A 16,034-nucleotide genomic window follows, 5' to 3' on the forward strand; every position below is an offset into this window, starting at 1 on the left:
TAATTTCCCTGACCCCCCATTTATCTGTTACATCCAATATCTCTTTTTCCTTTCTGTCCCAATTTCGTTGGGCGCAGTCCTTATTACTGAAATATATGCCTAAGATTTTAACCTCCTCCTTCACCTCTAGGTCTATGTGCGGCCTCGCACTATCATCTCCTATCCAGGTACACTCAGTTTTTGTGTGGTTTAATTGTGCGCCAGCAGCTTTTTCATAGAGGTAGAAGTGCTCTCTTATTATGTCCAACTCTCTCAGATTTTTTACAAAAACAGTCACATCATCTGCGTAGGCAGTTACTTTGACCTTTGTGCCATTCATGTTTACTCCTACAATTCTATTATCATTTCTTATTCGCTGTATAAGAGGACTGATTGCAATGACATAAAGAGCTGCGCTTAGCGGACAACCTTGCTTCACTCCCTTCTGGATGTTGATGTACTCGGTCACACTTCCATTCACTTTAACAGCCACCTGAGACCTGGCATATAACATCTTAACCATGTTTATAAAATCATGGGGAAAGCCATATTTTAATAAAACCTTCCACATGTAGTCTCTGTTTATAAAATCAAATGCCTTCTTCTGGTCGAAGCCTATTATGAAAAAGCCAGGTTCGTCAGGCTTCGATATCATTTCCCTGATCATGTTTAAGTTATCCCACATAACTCGGCCTTTAATAGCACATGTTTGTTCTTTTTCAATTATGTGGTCTAGTATTTTACTTAATCTTGTCATTATAATTTTTGCCAAGATCTTATAATCGATGTTAGTAAGTGTGATCTGTCTCCAGTTACTTATATCCTTTTCATCTCCTTTTTTGTAGATCATGGATACTATACCCTGATAAAAGCTATCATGCATTCCTGTCGGACTATTCAAACCCTCATTAAAGGCGGAGGACAACAATATCCTTGCTAAAAAATTGATAGAACTCAGTGGGGAGTCCGTCTGGGCCGGGTGACTTCCCTCGATTTAATAGGGAGATGGCCAGCTTGACTTCCTCTGGTGTGATGACCCTTATTAGTGAGGCACCATCGACAACCTGCGTCAGCTGTAATTCCGAGAGGAAAACCTCCGTACCTTCCACCCCACTAGACTTATCAGCTCCATACATTTTGCTAAAACTATCTACTATAACTTTCTTTATATCATGATCCGTATCAACAATTTTACCTTCACTATTTCTTAACGAATCTATGCATTTGTAGTCGCTCCTTTCCTTGTACATCTTGATTACTTTGTGTATATTTGCGGGTTCATCAAAAGCTATACCTGCATGCATTTTAATAGTATTTGAATATTCATTATTAAAATGCATTAACTTTTCCTTAATCTCCTCAAAATCTTTTTCTTCTTGCTCTGTCAATGGAACGCTCTTAGGTCTACATTTAATGTCAACAAAGAGTTTCATTAATTCCTTATATTCTTCATTTCGTTGTTTATTTAAGAATTTACATTTATAAATTAGGTGTCTCTTTAGACTGTTCTTCAACTCCTCCCATAACTCAACGCTTGTTTTTGTAAATATTCGTAAGTCTTTGACTCTTTCGATTTCCCTTCTGACACTCTTTAATATAACAGGGTCTTTTAGACAATTCACGTTCAGCTTCCAGCTATTCTGTCTTGGACTGGGGACACTATCAAAGCTAACTGATGCTCTTACAGCTAAGTGGTCCGAGTTTACCCACACCTCTGTTCTATAGGACTGAACCTTTATCTTATCAGAGACATATATCCTATCTATTCGTGTCTTGATTCTTTGATCAAAACGTGAGAAGCCCGCCTCATCTGGATAAATCTCCCTGAAAGCATCTCTCATTTTGAACATATCGCATGTCTCTTTCAGAATCTTGCTTGTACGTGGTAGATTAAAAGGCGTTGTTGGTATGCGATCTTTAATGTCTGTAACTGTATTAAAATCCCCCGCTAAGACTATATTGTATCCACCACATAAGACCTCTTTTAGTTTGTGAAAAAGTCTGATCTTATCACTGCGGCTCTGGGATGTGTACACATTAATTAGGCGCAGTTTCTGCTTTCGTACAACACAATCCAATATTAACAGACGACCTGGTATTAATTCACGTTTTCGTAGTATTGCTATATTCTTAGTGTTGAAAAATATACCGACTCCATCAGCTTTGTCACTCCCAATAGACATTTCTACACAGCCATGAGTCCATAAGTCTTTGACTTTTTGAATATCTTCCACAGAATTCGAATGTAGTTCTTGAGTGAAAATAATTTCAGCACTACTGTTCTTTAAAACATTCAGCTTTTCTTCTCTATTCTTAACGGAGTTTATTCCTCTTACATTTAATGTTGCTATATTAATAGCCATCATTAAGAAGAGAGGCCCTGTGACTTGCCACGAGTTCATGATAAATGAAATGGCTTCTTCCTGGGATCTCTATTCTTTCTGGGTTTTTTACCCTTCGTTTTGGTCCCTGGAGACGTTCTCTCCCTCTTACCCAATACTGGGAAATTATCTGACGTAACATTCAGGAAAGGTGTTGACTCACCCCCCTCTCTTTCACTGCTGCTGTTCACTCCACAGGAATCATCGAGGCTGTTGTCATCGGGGTTCACTTGATAGCTAGGAAGGCTGCCTTGTGTAGCTCCTTCCTTACTACATAGCCCACCGGCTTCCTCTGCTGGGCCGCACAGTTGAGCCACGGCGTCATCCAACTCGGCGCGTAGGCTGGCTGTGTCAGACACCATGCATGGCACCGGGTGGCTGGGAAAGCTGTCCTGGATGGTTCCCTGTACTGGTTGGCTGGTTTCCTGTGATAGCCACATCACGTCGTCGCTGTTGACCACTATGAAATCGGGGTCAGACTCTGCTGCTGATGGCGTCGCTGATGAGGATGGTGTCATTTCGTCTGCTCCTTCTGCCGCCGCTGTCTCCGCCGCCGCCTCTGCTGGATCTGCCGTCGCCGCTGTCGTCGGCACCGCCGCCGCTGTCATCGCCACTGCCGCATCTGGATCAGATGCCGCCGTGGCCTCCGCCGCCTCTGGAGCCGCTGCCATCTCCGCCGCTGTCTCCACCGCCTCTGGAACCGCTATCGTCGCCGCTGATGTTCCTGGATCCGTCGCCTCTGGAACCGCTGTCGCCGCCGCCACTGATGTTCCTGGATCCGTCGCCTCCGCTGGTGCTGCTGTTGTCTCCGCTGGGGGCTGGTGGTTCTTCTGCGGTGTTGTGGCTGGGCCCTTCTCCGCTGCCGCCCTCGCCGCACGCTGATGGCTCGGTATGCGCTTGCGGGCTCCTGGTTCTGCCGTCGTGCTCTCTGTGCGTTGTCTGCCCTCAGGTGTTGGTGAAAACGCCGGGGCCGACTGTCGCCCTCTCTCTGCTGCTGCTGTTCGCTGCTGGTTCTCTGCTGCTGCGGCGCCTCCTGCTGCTCTCGCCCGATTACTATATGAAGACGGGCAGGTGAAGTAGCTATGGCCTTCGCCTTGACACAGGGTGCAGGTCTCGGTGTTGGTGCACTGCTTCCCTTTGTGTCCGACTATTCCACAGCGCCAACACCTGACCAAAACGCAGTCCTTTACTTGGTGGGAATTAGATTGGCATATGTAACACCGCTGAATCTGTCCCGGGTAAGTAATCTTGCCGTTATATGGGCCGAGGGAAATGGAATTTGGCAGGGACGCGAGCCGCCCCTCGCCGTCACGGTTAAGTTTGACTCGGTATCGCCGCACACCAAACCACAACCCAAGGTTGTCCAAAAGTGTCTCCACCGGCCGCAGGATGGTACAGTACCGGCGGAGGTAGTGCTCCACGTCATGGTCAGCGACCCTCGCGGTCCAGAACTTGACAATAATGGATAATATGTCAGCTGGGACGGAGGAGTGCGACTCAAAATCCTTCCATTCGCCGTCTGCTCTATCTGCGAACAGGCCGAGGAATTTCCGCAAAGAGCGGTCAGTGTGGAAACTGAGCTCAAAGTCTCTTCTGGAGGGTAGCTCTATGAAGGAATAAACTTCGCTCACCTCGATCCAGGTAGTACTAAATAGACGTTGGCCAACAGTGTCTCGGGTGGGAGGCTCTCCCTTCCCGGTATAGCGTAACCTGACCCAGTGCCGTCCGGCTTGGTCGGGCAACATTTTTTTTTTTTTTTTTTTAAACAAAACACCGTCTTTTGTTTGGCGTTTCTCTAAACGTGAGAAATGGGGGGGGGGGGGGGGGGACCGCAGACACCGCAAGGTGCTGCGGTCAATCTTATTTTTTTCGTTCCTGAAGCTCAAATAAATAAAGTTATTATGACTTGGCAGCCGGTTCGGGCATTTTTCTAAGTGTCGTTTCTTCTCAGGAAAGACGTTTTTAAGAGCTTTATTGATAATTTTAGTACATTACAAAAAATACAATACTTGACAGTTTAACAACAATAATCATATTAAAAATTCAAAGTGCCATTGTGCAATAGCCAGTTGAATAACAGGCCTACAATTCAATACAATATTACAAAACAATAAACAATTCAAGTCAGGTCAGATCAATTGTGGCCCAGTTAAGTCTCGGGTGTGTCCTGTTTAGATCAATGGTCCTTCTCCTTTTGAGTTCGGTTTTGATCTGTTTGAAAACCATACATGAGCCAATGAAGGTGCCATCAATAGACATTTTGCACCGGGTTTTCCATAGTTTAAAAACAGTGATACAGATACATAAATAAAACAGTTTATGGTTGTCGGTGCTGTCAAAATTGGCATACACCATTTTCCATTCACAAGGCACTTTGACTCCTATATCATGCATTTTTTTCCATACATATTTGGCTCTATCACATTCTATTATAAGATGTTCTATTGTTTCTATTTCTTTACAGGTTGGCATTGGGCACTCCACTGTCCTGACTGAGGGGAGGTAGTTCAGCACCTCTCTGACGGGTAGTTTGCCGTTTACCGTCAGCCACATAGTGTCACGCATGACTCCAGATATATCATCACAGTTTAAATATTTGATTAATTGTTTACTTTGGTCTTCTGTTAAATCTTTATACAATACCATCCCCCCATAGAGGTGGTCACTTATCTGTTGATATATGCTTTTGCTAGTTTGAGAGCACCAATCAATATTTAGACCGGCGTACTTGTCTACGAAGACTGCATATGACACCTTGTGGCCAGGTACGGTTGGTCCACGTCTTGTTCGTTTCCACTGGTCTTTTTCCCCTATCCATGTTGCTTTATTTTGTATTCCTTTTGCTATGTTTTTACAATAAGCTATGTTCAGCTTCAGGCCAACATCTACAGCACCGAGACCACCATGTGCCGTGCTCTTATACATCAGGGCTCTCTTTGCCACTTCCCTGTTGCTTCCCCATATAAAACGAACACACATTTTATTAATCTTTTGCATTGTGGTTGCAGGTGGTGGGAGTATGTTGGCTAAAAAAAGTAGTTTTGATATAATAAAGGTCTTTACAATCTGTATTTTTGAGTTGTATGTACTTGTCCTGAATCTCCACTTGTTAGTCTCTTCTTCTATTTCTTTTTCTTTTCTCTGCCAATTTTTGTGTATGACATCCTTATTGCTGAATAAAATTCATAATATTTTCATTTCTTCTTTTACATCTATGAGCAGGTTAGGTTTTTTATTTTCCTCTCCTATCCAGATGCACTCAGTTTTGCTATCATTTAACTTGGCTCCTGAAGCCTGCTCATACTCATGAAAGTGTTCTCTCACTATGTCGAGTTCCTTCTGATTTTTTATAAAGACAGTCACGTCGTCGGCATAGGCAGCCACCCTCTCTCTTGTCCTATGCGGTTTAACTCCTCTGATTCTTTTATCATTCTTTATTCTGTTGAGAAGTGGGCTGATGGCTATAACATAGAGCGCTGCGCTCAGAGGACACCCTTGTTTCAGTCCTTTCTTTAGCTCAATAAAATCAGTAAGACTCCCATTTACCTTGACGGCCACCTGCGACTTCGCATACAATAGTCTAATCATATCAATAAATACTTCGGGGAACCCATATTTTTTTAAGACACACCATACATACTCCCGGTTTATGAGGTCAAAAGCTCTCTTCTGGTCAAACCCGACAATGAAGAAGCCCTGCAGATCTGTAGGCCTGTCTGCCATTATCATTTCTCTGATTTTACTCAGGTTGTCCCACATGACGCGACCTTTTATTGCACATGTCTGTTCCTCCTCTATGATTCGTTCTAGGACACTACTTATTCTTAACATTATTATTTTAGCAAAGATTTTAAATTCTATGTTCGTTAAGGTTATCTGTCTCCAGTTATTAAAATCACTTTCATCACCCTTTTTAAAGATCAGAGAAATAATGCCCTGGTAAAAACTACTGTGCATGTGGTTTGTAGCAATACCTTCATTGAAGGTAAAAGCCAACATTTCTACGAGCTCCCCGGAGAAAGCCTGGTAGAACTCACTTGGGAGGCCGTCAGGACCTGGTGATTTCCCTCTGCTCAGAAGTAAGATGGCAGACATGATCTCCTCTCTGGTTATGGGACCCAGCAGCCCTGCAGTTTCGCAGACACCTGCCAGCGAGGCCTTCGATAGGAAGTACTCGGGACCCTGTGAGCTGTCATAAACATTCCCATACACTTCCTCGAAGTTGTCTATGATCACTTGAGTGATTTCTTTATCATCATGGACAATATTGCCATCTCTGTTTCTAAGTACTTTGATACATTTATGGTCTACTCTTTCCTTATATTTATGTATGATCGTATTAATGTTTGAAGGGTCATCTGCTTCTACTCCTGCATGCACTTTCACTGTACTTACATATTCATTATTAAAAACTGCAAGCTTTGTCTCAACATCTTCAAGCTTCTTTTCATCATGCTCGGTCAAAAGGCATTTCCTTATACATTTAATATCTATATATGTTTTCATTAAATCATTATACTCCTTATTTCGATTTCCATTTAAAAGTTTACATTGAAGAATAAGGTGCCTTTTAAGGCTTCTCTTCATCTCCTCCCATAGCTCTACAGCCGAGCCGGTGAGAACTCTTAATTCTTTCACTCTTCTAATTTCATTTCTCACACTTTGTAACACATCTGTGTTTTTCAGACAGTGCACATTTAATTTCCAGCTGTTCTGCCGGGGGCCTGCTCTTGGGAGGCTGACCGTGGTCCGTACAGCCAAATGGTCAGAGCTGACCCAGGCCTCTGTTCCATACGTTTGTACATTAAACTTGTCGGATACATAAACCCTGTCTATCCTCGTTTTGTACCTAGCTTCAAAACGAGTGAAACCGGTTGCATTTGGGTGGAGAACTCTAAAAACATCTTTCATTTTGAACATTTCACATGTGGTTTGAAGTGTTCTGCTAGCTCGGCTAGGCTTGAAAGGTCTCGCTGGGATACGGTCGTTGATTTCAGTAGTGGTATTGAAATCTCCTGCCAGAATTATATCATGTTGTCCACACAAAACCTCTTTGACCCTATCAAATAGTTGTACTTTTTCCTTGTCCTTCTGACTTGTATAGACATTGATCAACCTGAGTTTTTGCTTTTTCATGATACAATCCAAGACTAGAAGGCGACCAGGTATGAGCTCTCGTTTCTTTATTATCTCTACGTCTTTTGTGTTAAAGAAGATTCCTATACCATCTGTTCTATCAGTGCCGATGGTGAATTCAGAGTGTCCATTCAACCAACGTGCTTTTACATCTCTAACATCGTCTGTTGTTTTTAGCCATAGCTCTTGTACAAAGATGACATCGGCTTTGATGTTTTTTAGGACTGCTAGCTTCTCTCTCCTCGGCTTTGCCGATAAAATACCTCTGAGATTGATGGTAGCAATGTTTAGGCTCATGAGGTATATAGTTGCAGCTAGATAAAAGGCAAGTCTACACATCATTCATGATTTTTGTTCTTCTTCTTGTCTTTCTTATTTCTCGTTCTCTTTCTTTCCTGGGTTCTAGTGTCCTCAGGGGACAATCTCCCTCTCTTGCCCACTAGATTGGGGAAGTTTTCTGGTGTCACCTGTAGAGAGGCGCCTTCCTCGCCTTCCGTCCGCCCGCACAGCATGGCTAGGGCTTCGTCCAGATCGACGCGCAGGCTGGCTGAGTCGGGTACCACGCTTGCCACCTGGTAACTGGTCAAGCTGTTCTGGCTGATGTCCTGTGATGCCCACGTCCCGACGCCACTGTTGTCTTCCGGGAGCTGGGTTGATGTGTCTGACTCAGAGTCAGACTCAGCTGTTGGTGGTGTCGCTGGTGAGGTTGTCGTCACGTCTGTACCGCCCTCCGCCGCTGTTGACGCCGTCGACAGTGCCGCCTCCCTCGCCGATGCCGCCTCCGTCGCTGGTGCCACCTTCGTCGCCGTTGTCACCGCCGTCGCCGCCGCTTCGGTGGATGCTGCCGTCTCTGGAGCTGCTGCCGATGGTGTTGGTGCCACAGCTGGATCCTCCGTCTCTGCCGGTGCAGCCGATGAAGTCACTGGGGGTAGGGGGTTCCGCGGTGCTGCTATCTCTGCTGCCGGTGGTGCCTTGTGCTGCTGGCTCTGAGGATGCTGGTAGGTCTCTGGCTCTGCCGCTGTACTTGTCGTGGGTGCTGGTAATGAAACCTCCTGTTCAGATGTTGATGTTGGTGGAGCTGGGTGCTGCCCACCTGTTGCTCTGGCCCGGTTACTATATGAGGATGGGCAGGTGAAATAGCTGTGGCCTTCACCTAGGCACAGGGTGCAGGCCTCGGTGTTGTCACACTGCTTCCCCTTGTGGCCGACTTGTCCACAGCGCCAGCACTTGACCACGTGACAATCTTTAGCTTGGTGGGAAATTGACTGACAGATGTAGCACCGCTGGGTCTGCCCCGGGTGAGTGATCTTGCCATTGTATGGGCCGAGGGAGATGGAATTTGGCAGGGATGTGAGCCGCCCCTCGCCGTCACGGTTAAGTTTGACTCGGTAGCGCCGCACCCCAAACCAGAGCCCAAGGTTGTCCAAAGGTTTCTCCACCGGCCGCAGGATGGTACAGTACCGGCGGAGGTAGTGCTCCACGTCATGGTCAGCGACCCTTGCGGTCCAGAACTTGACAATAATGGACAGGGTGTCAGCTGGGACGGAGGAGTGTGCCTCAAAGTCTTTCCAATCACTGTCTGCTCTATCTGCAAACAAACCCAAGAATTTCCGCAGAGAGCGATCTGTGTGAAAGCTTAGTTCAAAGTCTTTTCTGGAGGGAAGCTCGATAAACGAGAAAACCTCGCTTACCTCAATCCAGGTCGTGCTAAATAAGCGGCGACCAACAGAGTCTCGGGTAGGAGGCTCACCCTGCCCAACAAAACGCAGCCTTACACAGTGCCGGCCGGCCTGGTCGGCCATGGTTTTTGCAGGAGCAAATTTGTTTGTTTTTTAGAATGTGTTTGTTTTAATGTTCTTCAAATGTTCTTCAAACGCATTTGGTATGAGGGGACCGCAGACACCGCGAGGTGCTGCGGTCAAAACTTTTTTTCACGTTCCTGATGCTCACAATATGGAGACGTGTTTGTGTAATACGTCTGTCACAGTTCTCACGATGATGACTCCTTGCTTCTCAGGAACCAATTTAAAGCGGCGGGTAGTCACCCGGTATATGTAGGGGGAGTATGCAAATAATTAGGCAAGGCTCCCGTCATTGTCTGCGTTGAACTCTGACTTCCTCGTTTCCACAACGAACCAAATTGACCGCGCATGCTCAGGAACTCGCTCACCCCCCAGCCCACTTTCCCTGCTGTCGGGCGTGTGGTCTGACATCACTTTATTGGATGTAGCAGTGCCGCCATTGTGGAGTGTAGTCCAAAAAGTTATATCAATTATTTGAGACACACATACGGACATTTTCTCCATAGTCATCCATTGTTGAAGCATTTTGTTTACACCTCCAACCCACATTTGTTTGCACCTCCCACCCATTGGCATACAATGGGCGAGTGGCGTGTGAAGTCTTTGTAAGCAAAATGATGGCATTTGCAGAAAATAAAGTCAGTATTTAATAATGACTGTTGAATTTAAAATTCATTGTTGAGTTGAAATATATCATTGGAGATGAGTTTTGTGAATTTTTAAGCCCTTAGCCTAGTTGATTCTCAGGTCAGTGTTGAAGCTTGCATGACACATCACAGGACAGCTTTCTCAAAATCTGGCAAACGACAAACCCTGATATGTCCACAAGGACACCAAAGCAGGTTGCTAGGTTGCCTAGATATGGTCACACTAACAAAAGGACACGGTCTGCAGTTGGATTGTTATTCCTTACTCAACTTACTTTTAATCCTTTTGGTTGGATGAGGAACATAAGGCTGTGACTCTCTGCTTCCATCTGGCCCTGTCCTGTGCAGGATGTTGTGCCTTGTCCCAAGTTAGGTAGCCATTTTTAGTTCTGAGCTCACAGTTCTTCGCCAGGTTGTTTTTGGCCTCCCTTGTTTCCTCTGAAATTCCACCCCCCTAAAAGTCCTGTCAGCATTGAGCCCAGGGCACCATGTTGGCATTGGGCATTTTGGGGTATTTCCATAAGAGCTCCACTGCACACTATCACTCCTCACTGATATCAGCAGCCAGTTGTTCTGACAGGCGTGTTCCCCATATTCTTTTAATGACTTGTTCACAGTCATAAATCTCAAAATTGGCTGCATAGCCTAGAAAATAAAACTATTCCACAGTAGACATCATTCACTATTGCATCGTAGATAGCTGTATCTGCTTGACTGAGTGTAGCGATTTATTTGCAGCTGCCTATAGGCTACAGTGGTGAAGTAGAAGGTTTAAGTAGTCTTCACATGCCTTAGAAATAAACTATAGCCTATGCACTCTGTGTATCTCAATGATGGATGATTCAACACTGGCAGAGTAGGCCCTGAGTGTGCAAATCAGAAGCTGGGCCTTGGCTGTCACAGAGTAGCGGCAAGGCAGACTAAGGTCACCAGACTAGGGTGCTAAGGTAGCCTAGTGTGTAAGGACTAGGAATTGAGGGACCATATGACAGGCATATACATTAGGACTTGAACAAAGGATATTAAAACTAAAGTTTGTAATCAACAGTCTTTGAAGAGTGGACAGGGAGGGATGACCGTGGCCCACAGAAAGTGGTCCCAATAAGGTGTAAATCGGCACCAGACAGCTGAATCAACTGTATTGGACAGAAGGCACTGCCCTAACTTATAATAAGATGAACCATCAATCTGAAAAGCCACCTGTGACAACTGATAGAAGCAGTCTGTGACAACTGATAGAAACAGATATATTATACAACTGTTAGGCCTATGTGCGAAGGGCATCTCTCCTGCAGGACACTCACTGAGACTGTATTCTCTGTATGAGACTGTATGCTCTTGTTGAAGCAAACACCTTCTGTTGATCGCCTCTGGATTCTCGAGTTTCTACTCATGTTGTTAGCAATAGTCTAACATGGTAGGCTATAGGAGATTGATTCTTAGCAGTTCGCGCTTAGTCACTTATCTTGTTATTACCTGTAGGTGTAAATACTGTGCTCAAGAACACAATCTTGCTTGAGATAAACATTTCTAGAAATTAAGCAAAATTTATTTCATTCTGCCTCGACCACGCCTATTCACATCAGGTAGTCTCGTTCAGAATCCCAAATCACACAGCCCAGAAAGAGCTAATTGCTCATATCACTCAACAATAAGCGCCTACATGTCCTTCCATGTAGGCTATAGGCCTACCTTCACTACATGGGCTGCGATAGGATCGGCTAGGCGACTGGGCTCCTGCGTTCTCTATAATTCTCATGGCACAATAGCCTAGCCACTCAAGATGCGATTCAGACATTTTTATAGCAAGGTCATCAAATTCAGTAAAAAGAAAACGACGCGTGTGTGTTGTGATGGTTGCTTGTCACTTTTTGCAATCCTATGTAACGCAGCAGGTGCGCCTCAGGTCACTTCACTGCATAGGCTACCAACCAAACGAGGACATTGCCCCAGACGAGGGGTGTAATAGGCGACAGACAGTCCAAAAAGACCAGGCGGAGTCATTCTGCTGGGAATCCAAATGTGAATCACCCAGGGAGGGCGAAAGGTAGCCTATACACACGGGCAGACACCAGCAAGATAGGGACCAGGTCTCCGCCCCAGTTTCAACGCTGTGCTTTACGCACCCCAAAAGAGACCCCGTTTTAAAACATCGGCACCACTTCTGTGTACCCTAAATCATTTTAGCCCCTTGCCAGACAACTTGGCTCACTGGGCAACGATTTCTGTCCATAATCGCATGCACTTTTAGACATTTTAGGAGTCAAATGCCACTGGAAACCTAGTGCGCACGGCTCCATCCGAGAGATCAACGGCGGTGTTTTTACCCGGTAGCGAATAAACAGACGAGGCCGCCGCCACCCAAACAACTTTATTTCGAACGACAAATAGGCTGCTCGCTGTCACATTCGCTTTCGGACTTGTGCTCCACTCCAACTTTGATTTTTAGCCCTTTATACACCAGGAGAAAACACAGGAGGAACATCATTTTGGTAACCGAGAGCTCCTCGGTGGTGGAGCTGAGTCCACACGGTTCTCATGGCGCGTTTAAGGCCAACCCCTCGCAGCGTCGAGGACTCACAGTCAGCAGGACTGACATACAGTACGTGTGTGATGCCGCAGAGCAAACTCAAGATAGACATGGCAGAAGTCGCCCCAGCTCCCGCAGCCGCCGCTCCGGCCAAGGCACCCAAGAAGAAGGCAGCAGCCAAGCCCAAGAAAGTGGGACCCAGCGTCGCCGAGCTGATCGTCACGGCTGTTTCCGCCTCCAAGGAGAGGAGCGGTGTCTCCCTGGCAGCGGTCAAGAAGGCACTGGCTGCCGGCGGCTACGACGTGGAGAAGAACAACTCCCGCGTCAAGATCGCCGTCAAGAGCCTCGTCACCAAGGGCACTTTGGTACAGACCAAAGGAACTGGCGCCTCCGGTTCTTTCAAGATCAACAAAGCAGCCGAGGCGAAGGTAAAGAAGCCAGCTAAGAAGCCCGCCGCCCCGAAGGTCAAGAAGGTACCCGCCAAGAAGCCCGCTGCAGCGAAGAAGCCCAAAAAGGTCGTGGCTAAGAAGCCTGCAGCTGCCAAGAAATCTCCCAAGAAAGCCAAGAAGCCCGCAGCTAAGAAGGTGGCAAAGAGCCCCAAAAAGGCCAAGAAGCCCGCGACACCCAAAAAAGCCCCAGCCAAGAGCCCCAAGAAGGCCGTCAAGCCCAAAGCTGCCAAGCCCATGGCTGCCAAGGCGAAGAAGGCAGCCCCCAAGAAGAAGTAAACGTCTTCTTTCTGTCCTCTTTACTATTACAAAGGCTCTTTTAAGAGCCACCCAACCAACTCCATAAAAGCGCATCTCCATGTATGGCCACCGAATTCACGCGGGCGCACATCCAACAGTAATAATTCCGATATAAAGCACTTAATCTAATGGTACTGAAAACGTGCTGTACACGCTGGTGTTTCATTATAATACACTTCCACAGCACTGGTAATGGGAGGCTATGAATTTCAACTGTAGGGTAAAACTCATTTTCTGATGCATGTTCATGGTCAACTGGCGTGCACTGGGATCAGATCGACGCGTAGATTATTCAACATTGTCTTTTTGGCGCCTGAAATGAGAGGAGTAGTGAGAGAGCGGCGGAGCAGCGCAGGCCGTGGGCGCGTTCGTAAGGATCAGGACTGCGCAGTCGCTGATCGCCGCCATGCTGTGACCCTTTGCATTGTGGCCAAATTCCGTCCCGACTCGCTCCAACGTGATACGTAGGCCTACTTTGTAGGGTTATACATTATTGAAATTACAAACTAAAAGAATTAGTAAAACTGTATTTTGAGAAACGCCCATAGACATGCATGCATTCTCTCTAAGTCTAAAGCGACGTACAATGTTTTGAGTTGGGGTTAAGTGGCACAGCGGTAGGTAATCTTTTTTTTTAAATGTGTTGGTCTTTACAGATCAAACAGAATCATTGTAGTTTGATGGTGTGCATGAAACCAGGGAAAGGAGGGAGTAGGTTAATAGCCCTGGTGCTCTTTTCTGTCCATTATTGTATAAGTCTACGAGGAGATCAAGCCATTTATACAGGGACGTCTATTTATTAGGGAGGACAAACTAGGTCATTCATGCAGCACACTTCATACACAGGCAACACGAAGCGTTTCAATTAAACACGTTTTAAATTAAAACTATCACAAGATAAGTCGAGAGTAATACAACTATGCCAAATAACGGTATAACATGCTGTAAAACCTGCAGCCGGCAACGTCCGTCGAATAACTAACTAACAATCCAAACACGTCTTCAACAACTTCAAATCAGACTGAATTAGCTAGATTTCAAGCGAGACTCCTTCTTGCAGGAGTCTCATGTGGGCGAATGTGCCTCAACTCGGGAGGTGGCCCACGTAGTCGCAAGTAACGGAGAACACGAGGATGATGGAAACGCATTCCAGAGGACAATGGAAATACACTTTGCGCTTTTAAGGATAGAAGTGGGTGGCTCTTAAAAGAGCCTTTGGGATTATTGGGAGAATTCACGTCAGTGGCGACTTCACTTGGCTTTGACAGCCTTCTCGGTCTTCTTGGGGAGAAGCACTGCCTGGATGTTGGGCAGCACGCCGCCCTGGGCGATCGTCACGCCTCCGAGAAGTTTGTTGAGCTCCTCGTCGTTGCGGACAGCCAGCTGGAGGTGACGGGGGATGATACGAGTCTTCTTGTTGTCGCGGGCAGCGTTGCCGGCCAACTCCAGGATCTCAGCAGTCAGGTACTCGAGCACAGCGGCCAGGTAGACCGGTGCACCGGCTCCCACACGCTGGGCATAGTTGCCCTTACGGAGGAGTCTGTGAACACGACCCACTGGGAACTGGAGACCGGCGCGAGATGATCGGGTCTTGGCCTTTGCCCTTGATTTGCCTCCTGTTTTCCCCCTTCCGCTCATTTTCAGTATAGAACTAGTTTAGTAACTCAGTGGTGTGATACAACGGCGGTCGGATTTTTATACCTTCCGTAAAGTGGCGCCCTTTTGCTTTTGTCGCTTTATCCAATCCCAGTCTCCGTGTTAATAGCCAATGGGGAGAAGGAGGCGATAGCCAGCCAATGGAGTAGCCCAGAGAGGCTGTCCAATCAGCGCACGGCAGCTGGCGTTATAAAAAAGGCACATTACGTTCTTGAAAGCTTTAACTACGATTCGCGGAGAAGAAAGCTGAGATCATGGCCAGAACCAAGCAGACCGCCCGCAAATCCACCGGTGGCAAAGCCCCGAGGAAGCAGCTCGCCACAAAGGCGGCTCGTAAGAGCGCACCCGCCACCGGCGGTGTGAAGAAGCCTCATCGTTACAGGCCCGGCACAGTAGCCCTGAGAGAGATCCGTCGTTACCAGAAGTCTACCGAGCTGTTGATTCGCAAGTTGCCCTTCCAGCGCCTGGTAAGGGAAATCGCTCAGGACTTCAAGACCGACTTGCGCTTCCAGAGCTCTGCTGTGATGGCACTGCAGGAGGCCAGCGAGGCATACCTGGTCGGCCTCTTCGAGGACACCAACCTGTGCGCCATTCACGCGAAGAGGGTGACCATCATGCCCAAGGACATCCAGTTGGCCCGCCGCATTCGCGGAGAACGCGCCTAAAATGGTCTGAGTTGGTTTATCATTTCAACATCCCCCAAAGGCTCTTTTAAGAGCCACCTCATTATTTCTAATAATAAAGCCAATGTGTTCCTATTGTTTCCTGCACATTCTAGTGTGTCCTAATAGGAGTAGTTTGGAGTAGTTTGGACTGCTAGTTCTACTACACTGTCCATTCACCACCGTCGTGACATCCACGTATACAATGCAATTCTTTTTGTACATTGACCTTACGCCCAGCCATGGATTTCAGCCTGTACCGCCTTTTTTGACATCCACGAAGAGAACTTGGAACGGAATGAAAGTCAGACTTTAGTCCCTTCCAGCATTTGATTACAGCCTCAGAGAAAGTATGAACATAGTTTCAAAATGGTTTATTCAAACACTAGTAACATGCTTTGTTTAGCGTATGAGGTGGTTTAAACAAGTGAATAGCCGTTCAATCTATTTTAACGTGATGGGAAAACTATCATGTTTTTTTTGTCTTGTTTCTTT

At 46.5% G+C, this 16,034-nt stretch overlaps 3 protein-coding genes across 3 annotated transcripts in view; 2 read left to right on the plus strand and 1 right to left on the minus strand.

Annotated features, from left to right (window-relative positions):
• LOC311321918 (histone H3.2) overlaps window positions 1-15,542 on the plus strand; it is a gene marked incomplete at its 3' end in the record, with an annotated part of 169,182 nt that extends 153,640 nt beyond the window's left edge. The window contains exon 2 of the mRNA XM_084453932.1: window positions 15,120-15,542. Coding sequence (XP_084310058.1) covers window positions 15,132-15,542 — 411 coding nt within the window. The 5' untranslated portion in view covers window positions 15,120-15,131. The remainder of the gene's footprint in view (window positions 1-15,119) is intronic.
• LOC311321805 (histone H1-like) lies at window positions 12,586-13,200 on the plus strand (the record flags this gene model as incomplete). Its single annotated transcript, XM_084453820.1, has 1 exon — window positions 12,586-13,200. One exon carries the CDS (start codon window positions 12,586-12,588, stop codon window positions 13,198-13,200), a length of 615 nt encoding a protein of 204 aa, XP_084309946.1.
• Window positions 14,473-14,859, minus strand: LOC311321487 (histone H2A-like; the record flags this gene model as incomplete). The annotated part of the gene is made up of 1 exon (XM_084453478.1): window positions 14,473-14,859. The coding sequence occupies one exon, from the start codon at window positions 14,857-14,859 to the stop codon at window positions 14,473-14,475; it is 387 nt and encodes a 128-aa protein (XP_084309604.1).
• Window positions 15,543-16,034: the final 492 nt, after the last annotated feature.

Source organism: Borostomias antarcticus, assembly GCF_949987555.1.
Source record: "Borostomias antarcticus genome assembly, chromosome: 19".
Lineage (NCBI taxonomy): Eukaryota > Metazoa > Chordata > Actinopteri > Stomiiformes > Stomiidae > Borostomias > Borostomias antarcticus.